At 57.2% G+C, this 22,453-nt stretch overlaps 2 protein-coding genes and 1 pseudogene across 8 annotated transcripts in view; 2 read left to right on the plus strand and 1 right to left on the minus strand.

Moving 5' to 3' along the window:
- Nucleotides 1-6,028, plus strand: part of CHDH (choline dehydrogenase) — a 32,968-nt gene extending 26,940 nt beyond the window's left edge. The window contains exons 2-8 of the mRNA XM_004581787.2: nt 890-1,632; nt 2,108-2,259; nt 2,564-2,693; nt 3,353-3,487; nt 4,374-4,516; nt 4,839-4,941; nt 5,610-6,028. Coding sequence (XP_004581844.2) covers nt 936-1,632; nt 2,108-2,259; nt 2,564-2,693; nt 3,353-3,487; nt 4,374-4,516; nt 4,839-4,941; nt 5,610-6,028 — 1,779 coding nt within the window. The 5' untranslated portion in view covers nt 890-935. The remainder of the gene's footprint in view (nt 1-889; nt 1,633-2,107; nt 2,260-2,563; nt 2,694-3,352; nt 3,488-4,373; nt 4,517-4,838; nt 4,942-5,609) is intronic.
- Nucleotides 6,029-8,427: 2,399 nt separating this feature from the next.
- The window catches only part of CACNA1D (calcium voltage-gated channel subunit alpha1 D), a 301,559-nt gene continuing 287,533 nt past the window's right edge, over nt 8,428-22,453 (minus strand). For 6 of the 7 annotated variants that reach the window (XM_004581552.2, XM_058678997.1, XM_058678996.1 and 3 more), the window contains 8 exons: nt 17,409-17,528; nt 16,386-16,753; nt 15,733-15,759; nt 14,807-14,956; nt 14,283-14,446; nt 10,904-11,025; nt 9,433-9,753; nt 8,428-9,149 (listed from right to left, as the gene is read on the minus strand). In XM_004581552.2, the coding sequence (XP_004581609.2) occupies nt 8,856-9,149; nt 9,433-9,753; nt 10,904-11,025; nt 14,283-14,446; nt 14,807-14,956; nt 15,733-15,759; nt 16,386-16,753; nt 17,409-17,528 (1,566 nt within the window). In that variant the 3' untranslated portion in view covers nt 8,428-8,855. The remainder of the gene's footprint in view (nt 9,150-9,432; nt 9,754-10,903; nt 11,026-14,282; nt 14,447-14,806; nt 14,957-15,732; nt 15,760-16,385; nt 16,754-17,408; nt 17,529-22,453) is intronic. The other variant, XM_004581551.2, reaches the window with a different exon arrangement.
- On the plus strand, nt 16,132-16,223 carry LOC118760320 (U2 spliceosomal RNA; annotated as a pseudogene).

The following is a 22,453-nucleotide window of genomic DNA, read 5'->3' on the forward strand; positions in this document are numbered from 1 at the left end:
GACCGCTGCTTTGGGCTGCTAGTGTGGGGCCTGTGGTTGTGGAGGATTCTTGGTGTTGCTGCATCTGGCTGAGCCTACAGGAGACCCTGCCACCCTTCCCACCTGTGCCTGCAGAGCGGGGCTGGCAGACTAGTCTTCCCACTGTCACCTGCTTCCAGTGCTGGGCTGGCCATGTTTTTTGATGTGGGACGCATGCAGGGCGTGGAGGGATTCCTCGGCGTTGTCTTGGGGGTTCTCAGGCCGGCCATGGGTGCCTGAGCTTCGTGGGTGGAACTTATCCATTGTGGCTTTTAGCAGTAGGTTGTGCAGCAACGCCCTGTTTCATCCCTGTGCCCGAGCACTGGAGCTCATTGGGGCCCCTGGGAACACAGTGAGGAAAGGCCCCTCTGGTGCTGCAACATGTCCCCGTGCCAACTCCAGCCTCTGCTCCGAGGACCCTGGTCCTGGCCCTTATTCTGGAAAGCCCTAGTGCGGCCCCGACCTGCACACCGGGGCATTCCCACATCTGGTACTAGCAGCAGTTGCTTGGTCAGGCCTCCTTCTCTTCCCCAGCCTCAGGGAGTTGGCGCCTTTTCTGTATGTGATGTTTGAGAAGAGCAATGCCTGGCATCTAGAGGGCAAACCCTGTTGTCCACCCTGCTGCTGGCCTCCGGGTGCACTCAGGTGTCACGGGTAAACCTTTCGGGGGATCCCCAAGCTGAAGGAGAGGGCTACCCTCTTGCCATCGCTGCTTCCAAAGTTGCTGCCTGTCCCTGGTGCCCAGTTCCCCCAGGGCAGAGGCTGTGGAGAGCTGGGTCCCTCGCTGCACTTAGGGTGTGGCCAGGCCTGGACTGATCGCTGAACATGCATACAGGTTCCAGAATTGCTCAAGCTCCCTTTCCTCTTTCAGGACCCTGCAGCTGATTCGTGGATCCGAAAGGACTTGGGCCAGCAGCATGTGGTGGGTGCTGCAAGGCTGGAGACTTGCGCGCCAAGGCCTGGCCAGAGCCCTGGGTGTGGGCGCGCCAGGGTGGCTTCAGGGTCGCCGCGCCCTGGGCACCACAGAAGAGTTCAGTTACGTGGTAGTGGGCGCGGGCTCGGCGGGCTGTGTGCTGGCAGCGCGGCTCAGCGAGGACCCCGCCGAGAGCGTGCTGCTGCTGGAGGCCGGGCCCAAGGACGTGTGGGCCGGCAGCAAGCGGCTGTCCTGGAAGATCCACATGCCCGCGGCGCTGGTGGCCAACCTGTGCGACGACAAGTACAACTGGTGCTACCACACGGAGCCGCAGCCCGGCCTGGACGGCCGCGTGTTGTACTGGCCGCGCGGGCGCGTGTGGGGCGGCTCGTCGTCCCTCAATGCCATGGTGTACGTGCGCGGGCACGCCGCCGACTACGACCGCTGGCAGCACCAGGGCGCACAGGGCTGGGACTATGCGCACTGCCTGCCCTATTTCCGCAAGGCGCAGGCGCACGAGCTGGGCAGCGACAGGTACCGCGGCGGCGAGGGCCCGCTGCACGTGTCGCGGGGCAAGACCAACCACCCACTGCACCAGGCCTTCCTGCAGGCAGCGCAGCAGGCCGGCTACCCCTTCACCGAGGACATGAATGGCTTCCAGCAGGAAGGCTTTGGCTGGATGGACATGACCATCCACGAAGGTGGGAAATGCAGAGTATGTGTGTGTGTGTGCGCGCGCGCACCCACGGCAGTCCAAGGGAGGAGTCATGTCCCACCCCCGTTCAGTCCCCCAACACGCAACCCGTACAGACCCGGGGAGAGGTCTTAGGATGGGAATGCCTGAGGCAGGTGTACCTGGTTCCCGCTGGTGCAGGCGGTGAGGGGTTAGTGTGAAGCCCAAGCCCAGCTTTTAGGGGCTGCAGATGTGGAAACCGAGGCAGCCAGGGGCCAGCGGCGCCCTTGACCCTGCCTCCCTTGCTCCATGGAGAGACCAGGAGAGGCCAGGGTGCACCCAGAGCTGCCTGGCCCCCACCTTGAGTGCTCTCAGCCCTCTGGCCGTGCAGGTGGCCATGGGCAGCCCCGGGGGTAGGAGGGGCTTCTCTTCCCTTGGTGCTGGGAAGAACAGGGGTGGAGGAGGGATGGTAAAGCAGCCGACCCCTGTGCTGCATCCTGCAGGCAAGCGCTGGAGCGCAGCCTGCGCCTACCTGCACCCGACCCTCAGCCGCCCCAACCTGCAGGCCGAGGCCCGAACGCTGGTGAGGCGGGTGCTGTTTGAAGGGACCCGTGCCGTGGGCGTGGAATATGTCTCGAAGGGCCAGAGCCGTGTGGTGAGTAAAGAGCAGGAGGGCGTGTGTGTCAGGGGGTGGAAGTCCCATCTCCTTCCTGTGGCAGGAAGGGAGCGGCGGGGGCCCGAGGTCCACCACGGGAGGCAGCCCCCAGGACTCCTGCCTGCCAGGATGCCACGGTACCGGGGAGTCCCTGCCCCTCAGGTCTTGGGTGCAGGCCTGAAGGCTTCAACCCTTTCATCCAGCGGCAAGCCAGCTTACCCCGCCCACACTACACACCACACACCCCTGTCCACTCTCATCCCATGGTCCTAGTGTGACCTGGCTGCTTCCCTGCCTCTGCCAGGCTCGTGCCAGCAAGGAGGTGATTCTGAGTGGAGGCGCCATCAACTCCCCACAGCTACTGCTGCTGTCTGGCGTGGGGCCCGCCGATGACCTCCAGAAGCTGGGCATCCCCGTGGTGTGCCACCTGCCCGGTGAGCTCCCTCCCTTTCGCACCCTCTCTTTTCCCACGGCTGGGTGGGCAGGTGCTGGGGGTCGGCCACCTTGTTCCTGGGGCCGCCACCTGAAGGACAGCGCCCTCTAGTGCCTGCTGCCGGGCTAGCGTGTCGCTAGGGCAGCTGTGTGCTGGGCGGGGAGGCGGCCAGCTCCTGGCTGGGGCGCATGCTCTAGGTGCTGAGGCCTGAGCTGGGCTCTAGGGGCTGCCCTCACGCTCCAGGTCCTGCGCTCCACGTTCCCAGTGGGTGGGTCCTGTCTACCCCAGGTTTCCTCCGGAGTGGTCTGTTGAAGTATCTGTCTGGCACACCCTAGGGGCTTGGATGAGCTGGTGTAGGGTCCATGGCCACCTCCCCCGGGCCAGGAATTGTGGGGAAGGCTGTGTGGGTCCTCCTGTGAGTGAGCCCATGCCTTCGCAGGAGGAGCTGCTTGGCAGGGCTGGCCAAGAGCACCTGTGCAGCTGCCTTGGGGCAGGTGGCCAAGTTTGGTGGCCCTGGCAGCGGCTGAGTGAGAGCCGGACTTAGCCAGGAATGCAAGAAGAGACCTCTATGCTAAGCCTGGGGCTGAGCGGGGAGGGAGTGGGGTCCTGAGGAGGCCCTGGAGACGCCTGGCCACCCTCCTCTGCTCTCCCCTGCCTCAGGGGTGGGCCAGAACCTGCAGGACCACCTGGAGATCTACATCCAGCAAGCATGCACCCGCCCCATCACGCTGCACTCCGCACAGAAGCCCCTGCGCAAGGCCTGCATCGGCCTGCAGTGGCTCTGGAAGTTTTCAGGTGGGCACACAGGCTCCCACGGAGCTGGCAGGCAGAGGCTCTGGCCACAGGGTGCTGGGCATGTAGCTAAACCGTGACTCCCTGGGAGTGACAGCATGCGCCAAGCAGCTTAGTCCAGGTCTGCCCCGGGGTGGGGTGGGATGGGGGATCCTTGGTTAAGGGCTGCTTCTCTGCCCTGCGTGGGAGTGGCCTTGGGAGAGACGCGTTTTTTTTTTTTTTTAAGATTTATTTTTATTGGAAAGGCATATATAGAGAGAAAAGAGACAGAGAGGAAGATGTTCCGATGATTCACTCCTCAAGAGGCCGCAAGGGCTAAAGCTGAGCCAATCCGAAGCCAGGAGCTTCTTCTGGGTCTCTCACATGAGTGCAGGGTCCCAAGGCTTTGGGCTGTCCTCGACTGCTTTCCCAGACCACAAGCAGGGAGCTGGATGGGAAGCAGGGCTGCCAGGATTAGAACGGGCAACCGTATGGGATCCCAGGCGTGCAAGGCGAGGACCTTAACCACTACACTATCGCACTGGGCCCAAGAGATGTCTTCTGGGAAGCTTGGAAGGGATGTATATGAGGGGAGACTGGGGCACCAGACTGCAGAAACAGCATCCGTCTTCTTGCACATACAACTGCTGTGTGCTGCCCCAGTTGGTGTGGAGAGCCAGTGGAGCTGGCACTGGGTGAGCGCTGAGCCAAGCATGTAGTTGATACATGTAGCATTGGCAGGTGAGTCCCCCTGGGGAAGAGGAGGCAGGTGCGGGCATCTGTCAGGTTGGGGTCTGGTGGCCCACTTAGCAGTCAGGGAGACAGAGAGGGAGCTGCCCAGGGAGGAGGAGGTGGTGGCCATCTGCAGGGTCCTGACCAGGGGTCCAGCTTGTTCTCTCGCCACCGCTAGGGGATGGAGCCACAGCCCACCTGGAAACAGGCGGCTTCATTCGCAGCCAGCCTGGCATCCCCCACCCAGACATCCAGTTCCATTTCCTGCCATCTCAGGTGATTGACCACGGGCGGGTCCCTACGCAGCAGGAGGCTTACCAGGTGAGCAGGTGGAGTCCCAGCCCCGAGGATGCCTCTTGTTGGACACTGAGGCTCTCAGGAGCTCGGTGTGTCTGAGTGGGGCCAGGAGGTGGCGGGGGTGACCTGAACACAATGCAGAGTGCACGGGGTGGGTGGCTGAGATGAGCCCAGCAGCCCCACCTTGCCCTGGAAGTTCCCTGGATGGCGGTCAGAGGCCAGTGCTTGCCAAGCCGTCTGATCTTACCTACACTGGGGAAGGGGCTGGGGGCCTCGCCCAGGTTCCTGCGCTGTGGTTGGCAGGGGTCACTGACGGCCTGACCCTGCTGCTGCTGTGATCCCCTAGGTCCATGTGGGAACCATGCGGGCCACGAGTGTGGGCTGGCTCAAGCTGAGGAGCACCAACCCTGAGGACCACCCTGTGATCCAGCCCAACTACCTATCCACAGGTAACTCAGAGGCCATCTTCCTGGCCCCAGACCCCTGAATCGGGGTGTCAGGAAGCCAGAGCCCTGCTGTCCTCTGCCTTCCCTGCCCTGTCACTCTGGGCCACAAATTCACACAGGGATGAAGGCTCTGAGTTTATTTTGATGCAAAAGGATTTTTAAAAAATCGTAATGTGGATACAATGAAAAAACTTCATGGATTTCCAAAAAAAGTTGCACCAAAATAAAACTCACTTTTTAATTCTGTAGTCTACCAGGTGTGGGGTGTGGGCCCATGGGGTGGCAGTGGCAGCCCCAGGACTGGCTTTCCCAGTAGGAGCCAGGAGCTTGTGGACACTGCCCACAGCATGCTCCCTGCCCACACCTTGGGCACCAGCCAGCAGGAGGGGTCCTGGCTGGGCTCATCTGCTTTGCATGCAGCAAACCCGAGCCCTGCCCATTGCTCGCAGCTATGCCATGGGATGGAGCAGAGGGGGCAGGTGGGATGGTGTCCTTATTCCCTCTCTCACCTGGGAGTCAGAATTGAAATCCAGATCTCTTGGACAAGCTGGGTCTGGTGAGCAGCTGCTGCCTCTATGGGGTTGCAGCACCAGCCTCCGTTGGTGGGCAGGGAACAGGTTCCTGTGGCCGCGGGCCAGCTGGCTGAGCCTTATCTGTTTTGTCCTACACAGAGACTGACATCAAGGATTTCCGCCTGTGTGTGAAGCTAACCAGAGAGATCTTTGCCCAGGAAGCCCTTGCTCCTTTTCGGGGAGAGGAGCTACAGCCTGGAAGCCACATTCAGTCGGATCAAGAGATCGATGCTTTTGTGCGGACCAAAGCCGACAGCGCCTACCACCCGTCATGCACCTGTAAGATGGGCCAGCCCTCCGACCCCACTGCCGTGGTGGATCCACAGACCAGGGTCCTGGGAGTGGAGAACCTCCGTGTCGTTGACGCCTCCATCATGCCCAGTGTGGTCAGCGGCAATCTCAACGCCCCAACCATCATGATCGCCGAAAAGGCAGCTGACATCATCCGGGGGCGGCCCGCACTTTGTGACAAGGATGTCCCGGTGTACGCCCCCAAGACCCTGGCTGCCCAGCGCTGAGCCCCAGGAGGCCAGCACAGCTCCACCTCAACCCAGCGGCTGCACACGACAGCGATTTAGAAGTCAGCCCGAGGACCAGTAGGTGTGTCGAGTTCCTTTTCTGCAGCATTGTCCCTTGGAGGGACAGCAGAGAGGCAGTGGCCAGGCCAGCAGCGGTGGAGGACTCGCTCTTGCCATGTCCTTGTCTTGTAGCAACGTGGCTTTCTCCTGAGGCTGGAGCAAAGTGGTCCGTTCCGGGCCTCCCTCCTGAGGGTGGGAGCTCTGCCCAGAAGCACTGCCCCTGCTGCCCTGGCACTGCCCCTGCTGCCCTGGCACCCCTCTGAAGGGACATCCTGTGTGTCAGGCTGCTGGCTTCAGCTGAGGCTGGGAGCGCTGCAGGAATCACCTGGGTCTGGCTGGCCCCTACTTCAACTTTTCCTTTGCCACTTGGGACATCGTTGCCTCTCTCCTAGGCACTGCTCTGTGATGCATCCCCACTCAGGGATCTGGGGTGCTCGTTCAGGGAGTGTGGCAGGAATGCCAGCGGGCTCACGGGTTAGCATTTCACGAGGTGTGGCTGGAATCAGTCGGTGTTGGCATCAGGAGCGGGCCATTCTCGCAGAAGTGCAGTGGGCCAGCAGCCACCTTGTTGAGGGAGTTCCTGCCCAAGTAGAGACGAAGGTTCCCATTGCTGCTGCTGAAGCGCAGGCGCTGTCTCCACTGGCGACCGAAACCCTGCACGCACTCCTGCTGCTGTGGACACGGAAGCCTCGCTTTGCCCAGGTCGGGGAGAGCCATTTGCTCTCACAGCTTGGCCTGAAACAAAAGGGGTGAGCACACAGGAAAAGCAAAAAACCTGAAAACAAAACAATGCTCTACAAGCTCAGATTTTTCTTACAAAGAAAATTTAATCATCGACGAGAGGTTGAACCAGGCTTAGAGCAGACAGATATGGACTGGTGGCACGGCCTGCTAACAAATGCCAGTTTGTCAGTTGCTGGCTTTGGAAACCAGCCCCGGGACGCAGAGGCGAACCTGGTGGAGGCCAGTGCCGTAGTGAGATGTGGAGTCCAAGGTAATGTTGACAGCGGTTTAGCCCTTGAGGAGAGCTGGCGCTCCGCGGCCGGGGTACAGTCAGCCTGGGTCCCCCAGCACCAGCTCTGTGCACAGACAGCTCCCAGAGAGAATGACATGATTACACCGTTGAGTTCTGAAGGACATTTTGCATTTTAATTAAAAAAAGAAGGATTTTATGTCAGGAAAGAGTCATTTATAAACCTTGATGTGTTTTTGCCTGGATCTGGAGTAAGAATGTCTTTAAGAAGAGGTTTGTAAGGTTTTTGTAACAAAGTGCTGTTATTTACAAAACAAAAACCAGAAAGAACCCCCCAAAAAAACCTAACAGGTTGTCTACACACTACTGAAAAATTCTGAGCCAAGATGCCTACCTGTCTAACAGAGCAGGGAGGCCCCAGCCAGGCCGCTCGACGGCGATGTCTAGGGACAGACAAGAAGCCTGGACAGGTGGAGTGACCCCCAGAGGGTTTGCATCTGGACAGCCAGCCAGCATGTGGTGGCCCTCGCTCAGCTGCACATGCTAGCCTTCAGGGACACACGGTCCTGCCCGGGCCAGGCAAAGCAACAGCATGTGATCCACACAGACCCCACATCCTGACCCTCAAGACCACCACAGCAGCCTTGTCAGGATGAGAGCAGGCCCGCCGTGGGCACCCACACCTGCACCAGATGCACAGAACCCCACAGACCAGTCCGTCCCTCAGCAGAGAAACCACAAGCCTGGCTGTGCCCAGGGCCGACACCTGCTGCACCTGCTCTGTCCTTCCCTTGGGGACAGGGAAGCCACAGGGGTCAGTGTCAAACCCACACGGGCCCTCCGCCCCAAGGAAAGCTCGCAAGCCGGCAGCTGGTGACTCATCTTATGTAAAGACAGGTTTATACAGTGACTCAAAATAGTTTAGGAAAAAAAAATCTAATGTTAAGTTCTCTGGAACTCAAAATTGGACATCCCAAGGGTTTTCACTGAATAAATGGGAACTGGCTCTATTTTTCCTACTTCTGGATAGGCCGAGTAAAAACGAGTGATTTGCTAAGGTGTCCAGTGGGGAATGACAGTGGTTGGGACCCATGGATATTGCTGCGGTTCAAATACGGTACAGTAATTACAAAATATAGACCATCTCTTTTACAAATACAAACGGGGGTATGTTACAGGTCCTGTACAGCGGATCTGGAGTTGTAGACAAACGGCGGTGTCTGGGTTTACCTGGTTGCAGGTGCGCTGTTCCAGTTAACGTTGCCTTTCGCTGCAGAAAACCTCGCCTGGGCAGCCCCACACTGTCACCTGCCCGCCACCTGGTGAGGATGCTGGCGGTGAAGGTGAGGGATTTGCCAACCACGCCAGCCCAGCAGGGAGTGTGTAGGGTGGGGAAAGGGCCGAGGAATAAGATATGTGGGGCCCAGTGAGGGTCTGATATGCTGGACCGCGGCTGAGGTAAGGACACAGGCGTGGTGGTGGCCAGCACCTTCCATCTTCCCCCCGGGGCTACCATGACCTTCACCCATCCTCGTGTGCAGGCCGGGCCTGCTGCCTGCGGGGACCAGGCAGGGGAGGGCACCGCCTCACCCTGCTGCCCACCGCCCATTCCCACCGGCTATGGCTTCCTTGAGGCGTGACGTCACTCGCACGCAAGTCCATGGGAACGTTCGCTCCCGGCGTGGGCCTGGGCGCTCCTGACTGTGAGGCACTTGTTCCCTGGCCCTCCTGCGCCCCACCCGAGGCTGGAGCCAGTCTGCCCACCCAACCTGGGTGGTGGCAAGGGGGGAGGGGCTACAAGGTGGTGATGCAGATCATCTCATCTGCCAGGTCCTCCTCCTCACGCCCGGGGTCCGGCTCTTCGTCGCTGTAGCCGGGACCAAAGTCCTGGAGCTCGTAGTCCTGCCGATGGGGGATGGGACCCGTGCCCCCGTTGGCTCGGGGACATGCGTTCCCACCGAGCAGGGTGCTGGCCGCGCTCTCCATCTCGTCGACCGTCAGGTCACAGGCGTCCGCGATTTCGTGTTTTGTCGCTGACACAAACTTTGGGTCCCTTGCGTAGCGTCCCAAGCCTTCAGATATCAGAACCTGCATGGGAGAGAAACGTATTTTAAGACATGTGGTGGTACAAGGGGCCCACTTGGGCACTGAGCCTGGTGACGGGTCTTCTGGAGTGGGGGGAACTCGGCCAGCTGTGCCCTGAAGCTGTCCGGTACAAACAGCTCAGGCTGCCAAGGATCCCAGAGACAGCCTGGTGCAGCCCACCTGCAGCACAGCATGCAGAAGGCAGCGCAGCCCGCCCAGGTCTCCTGTTGTGGATGCCGCCGGGCCGGACCAAGGCTGTCTGGCTGCCCAAGGTCACCACACTCACCGCCTCCACCAGGCTGTCGGCGCTCCTCTGCTTGTCACTGTTCTTGTTGCGGAAGCTGCCAGGGACGGTCAGGCTGGCTGGCGTGAACGTCCGATAGGAGATTTCGGGCTCATCCGTGTACCAGGAGCTGCGGTGCAGGGATGGCAGGCTGCCGTTGACCTGCTCCAGGGACTCGGACCGCTCCACCTGGATCAGGGGCGTGTAGCACGGCGTCCAGTCCCGGGATGGGGGTGTCGCTGGAGGTGTGGCCCATGACCGGGTTGAGTGACTCGGTGAGTACTTCTGGGCTTTATTCGAGTCGAGGCCTGCGACCGCCATGATCTGGAGGGCGAGGGGGAAAGAGGAGCGGGAAGGGGGAGACCTGAGGCTCTCAGGGATGGGGGCCACGTGTTGGGGCTTCCCTGGCAGGTGTGTGCTCCCCAGAAGGCTGGAGTGCACCTGCGGTGGGGCTCCCAGCTTCTGGAGGCCACTCAGAGTGACAGGGCCTAAGGTACAAGGACCTGGCTGTGCTGTGGATGCCCCATTCTGTTCCCTTGGGGTTCCAGGGAGCCTGTGGAGCCCCGTGAACACAGGCGGCTCTCGCTGCCCTGCTGCAGTCTATCTAAAAGCCAGCATACTGCTTCTACATGCTGGGCATCAGCTAGTTCCACTGTGGCACAGCTGCCTTGGGGTACCCGCCCTGCAGCTGGTGGTGGAGTGGGGGGACACTGAGGCTCCACTGGTCAACAGCACAGGTACACTGTCAACTAGGAAACGTGGCCACCTGAGGGAGGCAGTCTTGGCCTGGGGCCAAGACTGGGGCAGGAGCTCTGGGGAGTCCTCCCGGGGCCTGTGTGGCTCATGGTACCTGCTCACACAGACCTCATAAAAACATCTTCCCCAGTGAGAAGGAACAGAAATGGAGCTTAGCATCCCTAGTGATGGCAGGAGAGCAAAGAGCTGCAGAGTAGAGAGGGGATCAGGCAGGGTCCCTGGGGAGAGCCGGGGCTCAACCTGCACCCGAACAGGTGTCCTCTGTACTCTAGTCTGTCCCTCGGCTGCCCCCACAGGAACAGAGCTGGACCACATGGCCGATGGGGCATTTTCAGGAAGAAAAAGGACCATGTGCCCGGCCTTCAGGGCAAAGCCCTAGCAGTGGCTGCGGGTTCTGAGTTCTCTCCTGGCTAGCTGGTCTCCCTCCCAACTCTGGGGAGGCCCCACAAGCCTATCTTCATGATACCCCTCTCTCTAAGCAAGTGAGGGGCAGGGGCTACAGCAAAATGAATGGTCCCACCCCTGGGGTTTGGGCGGGACCCAGCCTTGTAGGGGACCACAGGCTGCCCCTTGGGCAGGAGCTGGACTGTGCAAGTCGGCCCTGGGACCCGATGCAAGTTCCTGTCCACTTGCCATACAGGCTCCGGCAGGACTGTCACGGGGCAGCTGTGGGGGAAGGGAGCATGCCAGGGCTGGGCGTGGCATGTGGGCAACTCACCTGCTGCTGCATCAGGTGCAGAGGCAGGGCGGTGCGGTGTGGCAGGGCAGGTGACAGGGGCAGCTCCTCCTGGCTGCTCTGCCGGCGCAGGCACTCGAAGTTGAAGGAGGATCTGCGGTGGGCTGAGGAGTCAGAGCACAGAGTGGCGAAGTCAGGGCAGCAGGGGACGTGGCTCCCAGAGGCAGGAACTCCAAGGTAAGCGAGAGAAGGGATTGGGGTGCCAAGGTGGCTGAGCTTCGGCAGGGGGGCAGGAAGCAGGGGAGCAGAAGGCAGGAAGTAGCCCCCATGGAAGGATGGTTTTCAGAAATGCAGTTTACAGGGGCCAGCACTCTGCATGGTGGGTAAAGCCACTGCCTGTGACACCAGCATCCTATAGGGGCGCTAGTTCGATTCCCGGTTCCTCCACTTCTGATCCAGCTCCCTGCAAATGCACCTGGGAAATCAGCAGAGGATGGCCCAAGTGCTTAGCCCCTGTCACCCACGTGGGAGACCAGTGAGAAGCTCCTGGCTCCTGAGCTTTGGCCTGGTCCAGCTCTGGCCATTGTGGCTGTTTGAAGAGTGAACCTGGGGATGGAAGATCTCTCTTTTCCTCTCCCTTTCTAACGCTATCTTTTTTTTTTTTTAAGATTTATTTTTATTACAAAGTCAGATATACAGAGAGGAGGAGAGACAGAGAGGAAGATCTTCCGTCTGAGGATTCACTCCCCAAGTGAGCCGCAATAGGCCGGTACGCGCCGATCCGAAGCCAGGAGCCAGGAACCTCTCCCAGGTCTTCCAGGTCTCCCACGTGGGTGCAGTGTCCCAAATCCTTGGGCCATCCTCGACTGCTTTCCCAGGCCACAAGCAGGGAGCTGGATGGGAAGTGGAGCTGCCGGGATTAGAACCAGCACCCATATGGGATCCCGGCACGTTCAAGGCGAGGACTTTAGCCGCTAGGCCATGCCGCCGGGCCCTCTAACGCTATCTTTCAAGGAAATAGTCATTTTAAAAAAATCAGCACAAGTTTCTGACTTCTTTATGCCCACCTGGTCTTGGGAAGAGGGGCTGAGGTGGCCTAGAGGGCAGCTACTCAAGGGTAGAAGCCCTGACCCCATGTTTGATGGTGAACTCAGCGTAGCACTGGATCTTTCTAGAATCCCACGGACACTTCCTGATGCCGCCTTCTCATCTGGGAACTGTCCCAAGTGTCAACCTCTGGTTTAAAGCTCCCCCTCTCCTGGTTGGCATGAGCCCTTACTGGTAGACTCAGCCTGTCCACCACAAAGACCAAGTAAGTACCAAGAATCCTGCTGTCTTGAAGACCAGGGCTGGCCTGCTAGCAGCTGTCTCCCTGGGGTGTGAGATGCCAGCCAGACGACCCACTGCTGTTGGCATCACAGGGCACCAGGCCTGAGAGGCAAGCCAAAATCTGGGGTTTTAACAGCCTGCTGGAGGCCGCCTCCCGGCAGGACTCCACCCCAGGGGGCAGGTCTTCAGTTAGCAAGGCACAGCCAAGCCATTTCAGTAGCTCCTGTACCCGACGTGGGCATCTCCCAGCCTAGCTCTGCAGGCTGGTGGCTTCCTTGTTGGAAGACATCAGGACCAGTCTTGAGAGGCTTCCCCAGGTACCCTGGGAAGATCCAATAGAGAGACCAGATGGAGCCAGTGCTGGGCTCTGGGGCCTGACGCTCCAGGACCATGACACAAAGCTGTCAACCCAGGGCTCAGGCTGCTGCCTTCAGAAGCCCCTCCCCAGGGGCCACAGAGGATGGGCTGCCTGTGTGCACAGATGAGGTGTGCGAGGCCCCAGGGCTCAGCAGGAAAAGGGTCCCACACCCTCGAGCCAGGGCCCTCCTGTCTCTGAAATAGGTCTCCATGTCCCCCCACTCCAGAGCCCTGTGCAGTCATCTCTGTGACAGGAAGTGATCCCAGGACAGGTGCATACACACAGACGAGTTCAAACTTCTCTCTGTACAGGGTCTGTCTGAGCTGACAAAGATGCTGAGCCCCTCAGAAATCAACGAAGTAGGGGAGGTTGGGGAGCTGCCTCTGCTGGCCAAGGTCCCCTCCCAAGCTGGGACATTCACCTGCTCCCAGCCCTAGCCCCCAACCCAGGCACTCTGGGCAGGTGGATAAGAGGCCAAGGACACAGAGAAGCCTTCGGGCTCCACTGGAATACCAACTGTGGCTTCATCTGGTATTCATGATGAATGGAATGGCCCCATTCAGCAGCTGTGTTTGGGGCTGAGCAATTAAGTATTAACCACAGAAATGGGCCCCTCGCTGCTCTCCAGCAGGCCAAGATAGTCTGAGGGAGGCACATACCCTTGGGCACTGCCTAACCACACACACCATGCCATGCTGTATCTACAGTTGGCAAGCCTGACTGCCACAGTGTCTTGGCTGTACCTGCAATCACTGCTCAAAAACACTCCATTCCTCAGAAATGCCTGATCTAGGGACCATGGTCAAATGCCCCATCCGCCCCAGATCAATGTGCAAGGCCAGGAGCCTGTGGGGCTGCTGCAGTTGCTTTACCTGGCTGGAGCTCCCAGGCCAGCCTAACAGGGCAGCCACTCACCGCAGCATGCTCCCAGCCCTGGGCCAAATCCCCCATCCTGCAGGCAACCTCCAAACCTGCCCCGTGAGCAGAGGGCTCTGGCAGGGCTTGGTCAAAGCGATAGAATAAGGCAGAGACAGAAGGCTGCCAGCAGGCCCAGCACAGTAGCCTAGTGGTTAAGGTCCTCACCTTGCATGCACTGGGATCCAGTTCTAATATGGGCACCGGTTCTAATCTTGGCAGCCCCGCTTCCCACCATCCAGTTCCCTGCTTATGCCCTGGGAAAGCAGTCGAAGAAAACCCAAAGTCTTGGGACCCTGCACCCAAGTGGAAAATCCAGAAGAGGCTGTGGGCTCCTGGCTTCGGATCAGCACAGCTCCAGCCACTGCAGCCACTTGGGGAGTGGATCATCAGATGGAAGATCTTCCTGTCTCTCCTCCTCTCTGTATATCTTTCTAATAAAAATAAATCTTAAACACACAAGAAGATGGCCAACAAGGGACGAAGAGGACAGACACTGATTCCTGGGTGCCCACAGGGTCAGCCCAGCTCTGCATTGAGCCAACCCCCCACCCCATGGTACAGCATGACCAAGTGGATGGCAGCTGAAGCACAGGAAAGCCCTCCCTCACCTTCCTGGGACATGTCCCAGGCACCATCAGGCACACGCACATATAGCCACACACAGGTGACCTTAGGGCCACAAGCTGCCCACTGCTGCCCAACTGGACAGATGTGAGTGATGTAGACGTGATGCAAGTTTGGGCCAGTGGAATAGGGAGGGAAAGCAAGGAAAGCCATGTCCCCACTGCATACATCCAGAACAGAAAATGGCCTCACAAGTTGGGGTGGGAGGGAGCAGGCGTCTCCTCGGAGACCTTCGAGAATCATAGCAAATGGGTGTGTCCTCTTCGTCCAGGAAGCCCTGGGGGTGATGGTAGCCACGGGGCCTCTCATAGTCCCAGGTGCTGCCAGGGTACCTGTTGTAGTAGCCATAGCTGTGCCTAGTGGATGGAAAAACGGGGTGTCCAGTTAGCAAGTTCTTGCGAACTCCCCACTCACTATCCATTCCTGGTTCTTATGTGACTGGAGAACCAGCACCAACATGGAGGGCTTGAGATGGAGGCTGTGAGGGCTGATGGGCAGGCTGTGACCGTCCCAGGGCAGCCTCCCAGCTGGCTCATGGGCAGATGGTCTCTGGTGGAAGTTAGGTCCACCTGTCTGGGTCACTAGCTACTCTGATGCCGCTGGCCCTGGATGCACTGTGCCCACGCTCCCCACCCCGACCCCGCCTGGAGTTGTCCAGAGGAATCCCAAGAGAAGCTGCAGGGGACGGGGCAGGGGAGAGAGCCTAAACCCCTCACCTGCTCTCTGTGGGGGAGCTGTCGTCCTCATAGTACTCCTCACTGCTGACACAGTCCTGCTCCCCTAGGCAGCGGGAGTCTCGGAAGTAGCCGTCTATCTCCAGGTCCTCCCTGCAGATGGTCGGGAACTGCTCATCTCCAGAGCTGGACCTGTGGTTAGGAGGTGTTGGGGGGTGTCTGAGAGCCTGGGCAGGTGGCAGCACACAAAACAGTTCCTGCAGTCAGATCTCTGGGTACGGGGCTGTGGGGGGTGGGGGAGTCCTGGCTTCTCCCTACATGCACCTGCCTCCAGCAGAAGGGGCACTGGTTCAACACTGGCAGACTGGACCCAGGAGCCAGGAATTCAGTAAGACTTCCAGGAGGGTGGTAGGGACCTCACTGCCTGCGCCATAGCAGGGAGCCAGATTTTAAAAACACAGTCGGGACTCCAATGCAGGTGCTCCCAACTGGCATCCTAACTTCCACCAACTCCCAACAGCCACCCCTCCTGGGGCTTTTGAAGACCCTTAGCAGGTGGGACAGGATGTACTTGCAGGTGTGTCAAGAGCTACAGAAGCAAGATAAGCGACAAGACCTGGCCTTCTGTCTTAGAAGGTAGTGGAGGTGATTCTCATGAAATGCCTGATCCTCCCTCCTCAAGAGTGGCCACACTTGCTCAGTTCTCTGGGCCTGGGCCCCTGGAGTGAGGTCTGTAAGGGCAGGCCTCCGGGGTTAGCCTGGCAGGTGGCTACCACCCGACAGTGAGACCTCATGTGTAAATGATTCTGAACACCCCTTTGCTTACAAAGGAGCAGCCTTCTATGTGCTCAGTCTGCAAGTGTCAGAGAAATCTTTTTCTTTCCTTGGCAGTGAGAGAAGCCAGCCAGTCGAATTAGCAGCACCGTGTTCAATGGCAAAATCTAGGCAACCAGCAAACCAGCACGTACCTAATGTAAGTTTCATAATAACGGGTCCTATCCAGGAAAAGCATAGCAGGGGAGAAAGAAGACACAATTAGAAACATCCCCAGCAGAGTGAGAAATGCAGACAGCACGCTACCTCCCAGGGTAGGGGTCAGCACCTGATGGCTCCTGGGCCAAATACAGGCTGCCACCTGTTCATTCATCACATGAAAACATGCAGATTAGATTCCAGTGCCCACAAATGAAGTTTTATGGAGACACAGCCTCACCCTCATGGGTTACAGCAGCCACAGCAAAGGAGGAGGCTTGGAAGCCTGGAATGCTGACTTTGCGATCCTCTCCAGGAAAACATTCACCAACCCCTGTGCCAGGGCTCACTGCTGCACCTGGCATGGGTGAGCTTGCTGCTCCAATGGGCACCCTATCGCTTCTCGGCCTTTTGGCTAAGATCAAGTGTAGTATCTGTTCTTACCAGTTTAGTATCTGATACGTTCTCTATCCAATGGGCACCCTATAGGATAGCAAGTGGCCCCCTTTCCTTTAGGTCCTGGACTGGCAACGGGCTTGGTGGCACTCTCAGGTCTGGACGGATGCAAACGCCTATAGGAACTCTCCTCATGTGCCAAAACCCAGGGCAGACATGACATTTCCACGGGCAAACGCGTTGCCAAGTTTACCTTTTAATACTCGACCTTCTGGGAGGCTCCCGGTCACGCTTGTGGGAAGAATGGTGCCCATTTTCAGACACAAGCTCAAGGTCCCCAATGCTGGGTCGCTTTCCATGGGCAGCTTTGGACATATTGGCATTGTTGAGATTGGCATTGGTTGAGGTGGGAACTTGCTTTCCTATGGAATTATGGCTATGATGGTTATGACACACCGAATTTCCTGCTGGAGGAAACAGCGGTTTCTCAGTATCCCTTGCAGGTGGAACTGAAGGCCTTTGGACATGCAGGGGACGGTGGGTGGTATTGGTCTGTTGAAGGGACTCTCTCCTATCACTATTAACATGATTGACATGGTTTCCAAGCAGGGCACCATTTCTCTGCAAAATAACGGGAGACAACACCAGGTAACGTAACAGGCATGTAACGCAGGCCAGCTCTGTCAGCTCATTTCTCTACACAAACAACAAACTAAGTAAGCTCTGTATGATCCCTGTAAGGCCATCTGAGGGTTTCAACCAGCCCGTCAGCTAGGACTGTGTGGCTTCCCTCCCCTGCCCTACCCCACCCACCCACCAGTTTTGGAGCTGGGAGTAAGCTCTCAGCTGCCACTCCGGTTAAAGTGACTCACGCCCAAGCTGGGCTGCTGGGCTACCCTGTGGTTAGCCAGGAGGCACTCTCTCTGGGCTGGAGTAGGGGGGAGGTACTGGCAGGTAAGAGCTGTCCCAGGGGAGGAGGAGGGTGACATGGACAGCTTCTGGCAGGATCCAGAATCCCTCCCTCCATGGTAGCCAACGGCTGCCACCGAACCCCTCGGGAAGTGACACTGCAGGGAAGAGGGGGAGAAGGGAGGCAGGCTCAGGAAAGAAATTGGCATGGCCCTAGAAGGGGTGCTGGTGAGGGGGGTGGGAAGGAAGTGGTCTGCAAGCCCCCTATTGTTTTCTAGACTCTTCTATAGACAATTCGTTGTCCAAAACTCCAGTCCTGCCCCACTCCTTCCAGGTGACTGTGGGTGGCAAGGTGCAGGATAATTACTTTGAACACATCATCATCGTCATCTTCTCCCTTCATTCCCTCGGGCTCATCATCCTGCAGGTCACACGATATTGCACGCCGGATTTCTGGTCCAATGTCGTGCAGTGTCCTTAATCCCGCCTACATCAAGGAAAACGGCAGAACATGTGAGACAACTTGTGGGGTCTCCATCCCACCTTGGGCGCGTGGCTTTGCACCAGTGGGGTGGGCAGGAAGGGAAAGACTTCTCCAAAGGTTGTCTGTAACAGAAGGCCACCCAAGCATGGCCGAGTGTAGTCAGTATGCTGGAAGCTGGCAAATGACCTCCTCTGTAGACACCCTCAGTTGCAGGTGATGTTGTCTGGCCCCCAGTGCCAGGGCCTGTCACAGCCACAAGCGCTCGCCTCTGTCTTGAAGGATGAGCTTCGGAAGGGTCACCTACAGGGAGTCCTCTCCCAGAGCCACAAAGAGGATAAGGAGGGGGGCATGGCTGTTGTGGGCAGGTGGCAGGCACTCCCCTGCCATGTGCAGGGAGGGAAGGCCAGGGGCATGTGTCAGGGCAACAAGCATACCGAGCAGCTGTCAGGACCACTGGCTCTGCTCTGAAGCCATGGACAAGCGAGTCACACACACACTGCAGCCACCAGCATGCTCAGACTGGGACAGGATGGACAGAAACACACACAGACCTGGCCATCCGAGGTATGCTGTTTAAAGGCTGACAACTTGCTGACAGAGGGCTTGCGTTAAACAGAGTAGCTTCCTGTCCCTGGAAGGGGCATGGGACACCACTCTCCACTGGGGTGATAGTTTGGGACCTCATACATGCACACTGCCTGCTCCCCAAGCCCAACCTTCTCTGATCCAGTCCCCACTCTGTTGGGACATGGCCACTGCCCATGCCCTTACTGGGGAAAAAAAGTTCTGCTATGCTAATGAGGGAGGGTGTTGTCTCCAGTTCTGAGAAAACAAACACACACCAACCTGAACAGGGACCGTGGAACTACTTTATTCCAACACACACACACACACACACACACTCTCTCTCTCTCTCTTACTCTCTCTCTCTTTCAATCCCCAGAGGGCTTGCTGTGACTCTGCAGCCATCCAGGGCCTTGCAGCAGGTGCAGGGCCTCAGCTGTGGGCGGGCAGCTCAGGGCAGGGTACCAAGCAGGACTGGGCTAGGGGTGGGGTCCTTCCTCCACAAGTATTCTACGTGGGATGGTATCTACGTGGGGTGGTAGCTGTGGCAATGTGACTATGCCCTGGACATACACCTGGAAGAGATGGAAAGGATGAGATGAAAGCTGTGCCAGAGCCAGCAGGGTTGTCCCCCCCACCCCCAGTATGGGCATTCTGCAAATGGGCCTCTGGGGGTGGACACTTGGCACGGTGGTTCAGGTGCCACTCCCAGCTTCCTGCCGGTGTGACCCCAGTTCCTGAGCATCCCCCACCCACGTGGGAGACTCAGATCGGATCCTGGCTGCAGCCACAGTCAGGAGCTGCTGCAGACGTGCGTGTGAAGCGGTATTTGGGCAATCATCTGTAGCTCTCTGCTTCTCAAGTAAAAATACATGATCAATATCAGTCTTTACCTATTCCAGGCTTGGTAGAGTTAATCTAGACTCTCCGGGCTGGCACTTTGGCATAGCAAGTTAAGCTTCTACCTGCAATGCTGGCATCCCCTAAACAGGCATCAGTTTGTGTCTCAATGCTGTCCTGCTGATTCAGCTCCTTGCTAACGTGCTGGGAAAGCAGCGGAACATAATCCAAGTGCTTGGGTCTCTTTCCTCATATGAAGACCTTCAAATAAGCTCCTGGCTTCAGCCTGGCCCAGCCCTGGCCATTGTGGCTATTTAGGGAGTAAATTGAGCAGATGAAAGGCCTTTCTCACTGTAACCCTGCTTTTCATATACAAATAAAAATAAACCTGAAAAAAAAAAAAAAACAATCTCTCACAGGAGCTTCCCCAGAGGCCCTTATAACAGTGGCATTGCTGGTCTTAGCCCCAGCCTGTGAGATAACTCTATTAAAACTGGTAGACTAGAGCCCGGAGCAGTAGCCTAGTGGCTGAAGTCCTCACCTTGTGCACACTGGGATCCCATATGGGCACCGGTTCATGTCCGGCTGCTTCACTTCCCATTCATCTCCCTGCTTGTGGCCTGGGAAAGCAGTAGAGGACGGCCCAAAGCCTTGCGACCCTGCACCACATGGGAGACGTGAAGGGGGCTCCTGGCTGTGGACTGGCTTTGCTCCGGTCATTGTGGTCACTTGGGGAGTGAACCAGTGGACAGAGAATATTTCTGTCTCTCCTTCTCTTTGTAGTTCTGCCTTTCAATAAAAATAAATAAACCTTAAAGAAAAAAAATGGTACAGCCATGGAATCTGACCCTTTGAGAGCAGACAGCCACAGGCCTTTTCCATTCACACACTGGGGGGGTAAAGGCAGTGCTAAGAGTCCCGGCCTTAAGGTTACAGATGCTGTGGTTCATAGGGACAGACACACGCGTCCCAGGCCAAACCCACAAGGTTCCTGGTATAGTGAGCAAAGCCACTCCTCACTCTGGTCCCTTTGAGTGCTCTCTCTCTGTCACACACACACACACACACACACACACACTTACACCACACACATGACTTCTCTCCCAGGATCCCCGAGTCACTTGGTTCTGGGGAGACCCACTTGGCCACTCCGGGGAAGCATGGAGCAGAACAACCCCTTTGGTGCTGGCACAGCTGTGCATGTGGGAAGGAAAGTGCAGCTGCACTGTGCTGCCTGGCCTGCGGCTGCTGGGCGCAACATCTGCCCAGGGCTCCAACTAAGCAAGGGCCCCACTGTCTGCCCCTCCACCTGCTGGGGAGGAGGCTCTGGTTCCACAGCAATGGCTTGGGAACAAGAGCCTACGTCTGAGTTCCCCACCGCCATCCACAGCTCCCGCAGGACATACTAACATCCACGCGTCCAGGGGCATGCTGCCTGGCCACCAGCATACCAAGGCAGTGGCAGCCAGGACTGCTTCTGGGCTCCTGCAACAGACAGTCCTGGTCCCTACCATGAAACCCACTGAACTAAGTCTGAGTAAAAGAAATAGAAAACTATTTATTTGGGTCATTTGCAACATCATCCTCTGTTTGATGGGTTGACATTTCACTGAAATACACAGGTAACGTCACTGCATGACAACAGCAGAAACAGGCTGCAGCGCATCTTTAATGGTACATGGGGTTAGGGCTCTGTTGAGGGGACGGCGCGACAGACACAGGACAGAGAATACGTGTGCAACGCAAACCACGGAGAGGTTCGGAGGCGGAGGCAGCCGGAGGTGCCACCTCCACGGACGCATCAGGACGATGTATTTCTTAAGGAGGCACCCGTGGAGGAGAGAACGGGTGGGCCGCTCTTCCCAGAACATGAGAGCAAGGGGCTTAGAGATTGTAGTTGCATTCCACTTGCTCCACACAGGAAAAGGCACACCTTGTCTGCAGACTGGGACTGCCTTTTCCTCTGTCACATGTGGTGGGGAGCCTTGGGTGTCTCTAAGACAGTGGGGGCAGCAGATGAGCCCCAACACAAAACAAAGCATAAGCACAGCACCCTGAATTGATTACAGATCATGAAACATGGTCATGGAATTTTTCTAGCACACATTTCAAGTTCAAAGTTGCTTAGGCTGCTCCAAAAATCCCAGAGGCACAAGTTCCAATTCCCCCCCCACCCAAAAAAACCCAGAAAACAAAAAATAACACCCCACTACAGAAAACACTTATCTTAAATCTTTGAAAAAACCTACTGGTTTTTCACAGCGCTAGAAAAGACTTATTTTGAAAGAAACACTTCACAATCAGTAAAACCACCCATCCTTTCACATTTCAGATCTGCATCTGCCTCCGGTGGCAAAACAGCATTTTCATTTGAAATCTGCCCATGAGCACGTAAAACCCACAGACTGGGAGCCAATACAGTTGTCCATCGCCATCAAAGTAGAATTATGGTTTTCAATAAGCACAGGATGGCTATAAAATATGAACATTAACAACTTGTTTTAAGATGTCCAATCTTATAAAATATTAAACAGAATCAAGCCTAGTTTCTGGTTGATTTTAAAAAGCTAGATGTTATCATAAATATATATATATTTTAAAAAGACATGTTGGCGCTTTGCCTGTAGTCTGCTGCTTTAAATTTTAGACACCATTTAATTGCAGTTTTATAGATACTTATTCTACTGCATATGTAATCAAAAAAAAAGGAAAGAAAAATACAACAAATTCTAGAATCTAAACATTTCTGAAGCAATTGCAAAAAAAATCCCTACATTTTGAATGCTAATACAGACATTCATTTACCTCCGCTCCTCTTGCCCACTGTGTCCTACCTGGAATACCTGAGATGCCTAGGACACCTATTTCCCTTAGGCAACTCCAGCACACACAGCAGCCAGCTCTCACAGCACAGACACACACACACACCCCAGAGAGCCACACGAGCACCTACGCTGTAGCAATGGAGCAGGGAAAGGCAGGTCTCCAGTGGGGACTGGGCCGGGCAGCTCATCTCGGGCTGTAAGATGCCAGGCTGGCAGCCTTGCCGCCCGAGGAGCCGCCGTGTCTGGCAGAGCTGGTTCCCGTCACAGGCAGGCCCAGGCTGGCCCTGCACACACACATGCAGGTGGCTTGCTAATGGCAAGCTCTGCTTCACCTCCTGGCGGGAGCCAGCTCCCACTGGATGAGTGGGGGGCGGCGGCGGCGGGGAGGGTGACTGCAGGGCTGCTCCATTTGAAGAACAAATTGGGAATTATATTCTTTACGGAATAAACCCATTCATCTGCCTCCTCCGTGTGAGCACACACACATGCACACACACCCACACACGGGCAACACCCGTCCATGCTGTCACTGCCTTCCTCCAGGGAAAATGTCATGGTGTGGCCTTTGTGTGCCCTGAGAACAGCCCTCATGTCCGAGTCACAGGCACTGCACCCCATTAGTCATTCTGGTGACTCCGGCTCTCAACAAAAAGGCAGCAGGCACACGCGCACATGGCACTCCGCCGTGTCTGCTGCAGT

This window comes from Ochotona princeps, chromosome 21, assembly GCF_030435755.1.
Source record: "Ochotona princeps isolate mOchPri1 chromosome 21, mOchPri1.hap1, whole genome shotgun sequence".
Taxonomy (NCBI): domain Eukaryota; kingdom Metazoa; phylum Chordata; class Mammalia; order Lagomorpha; family Ochotonidae; genus Ochotona; species Ochotona princeps.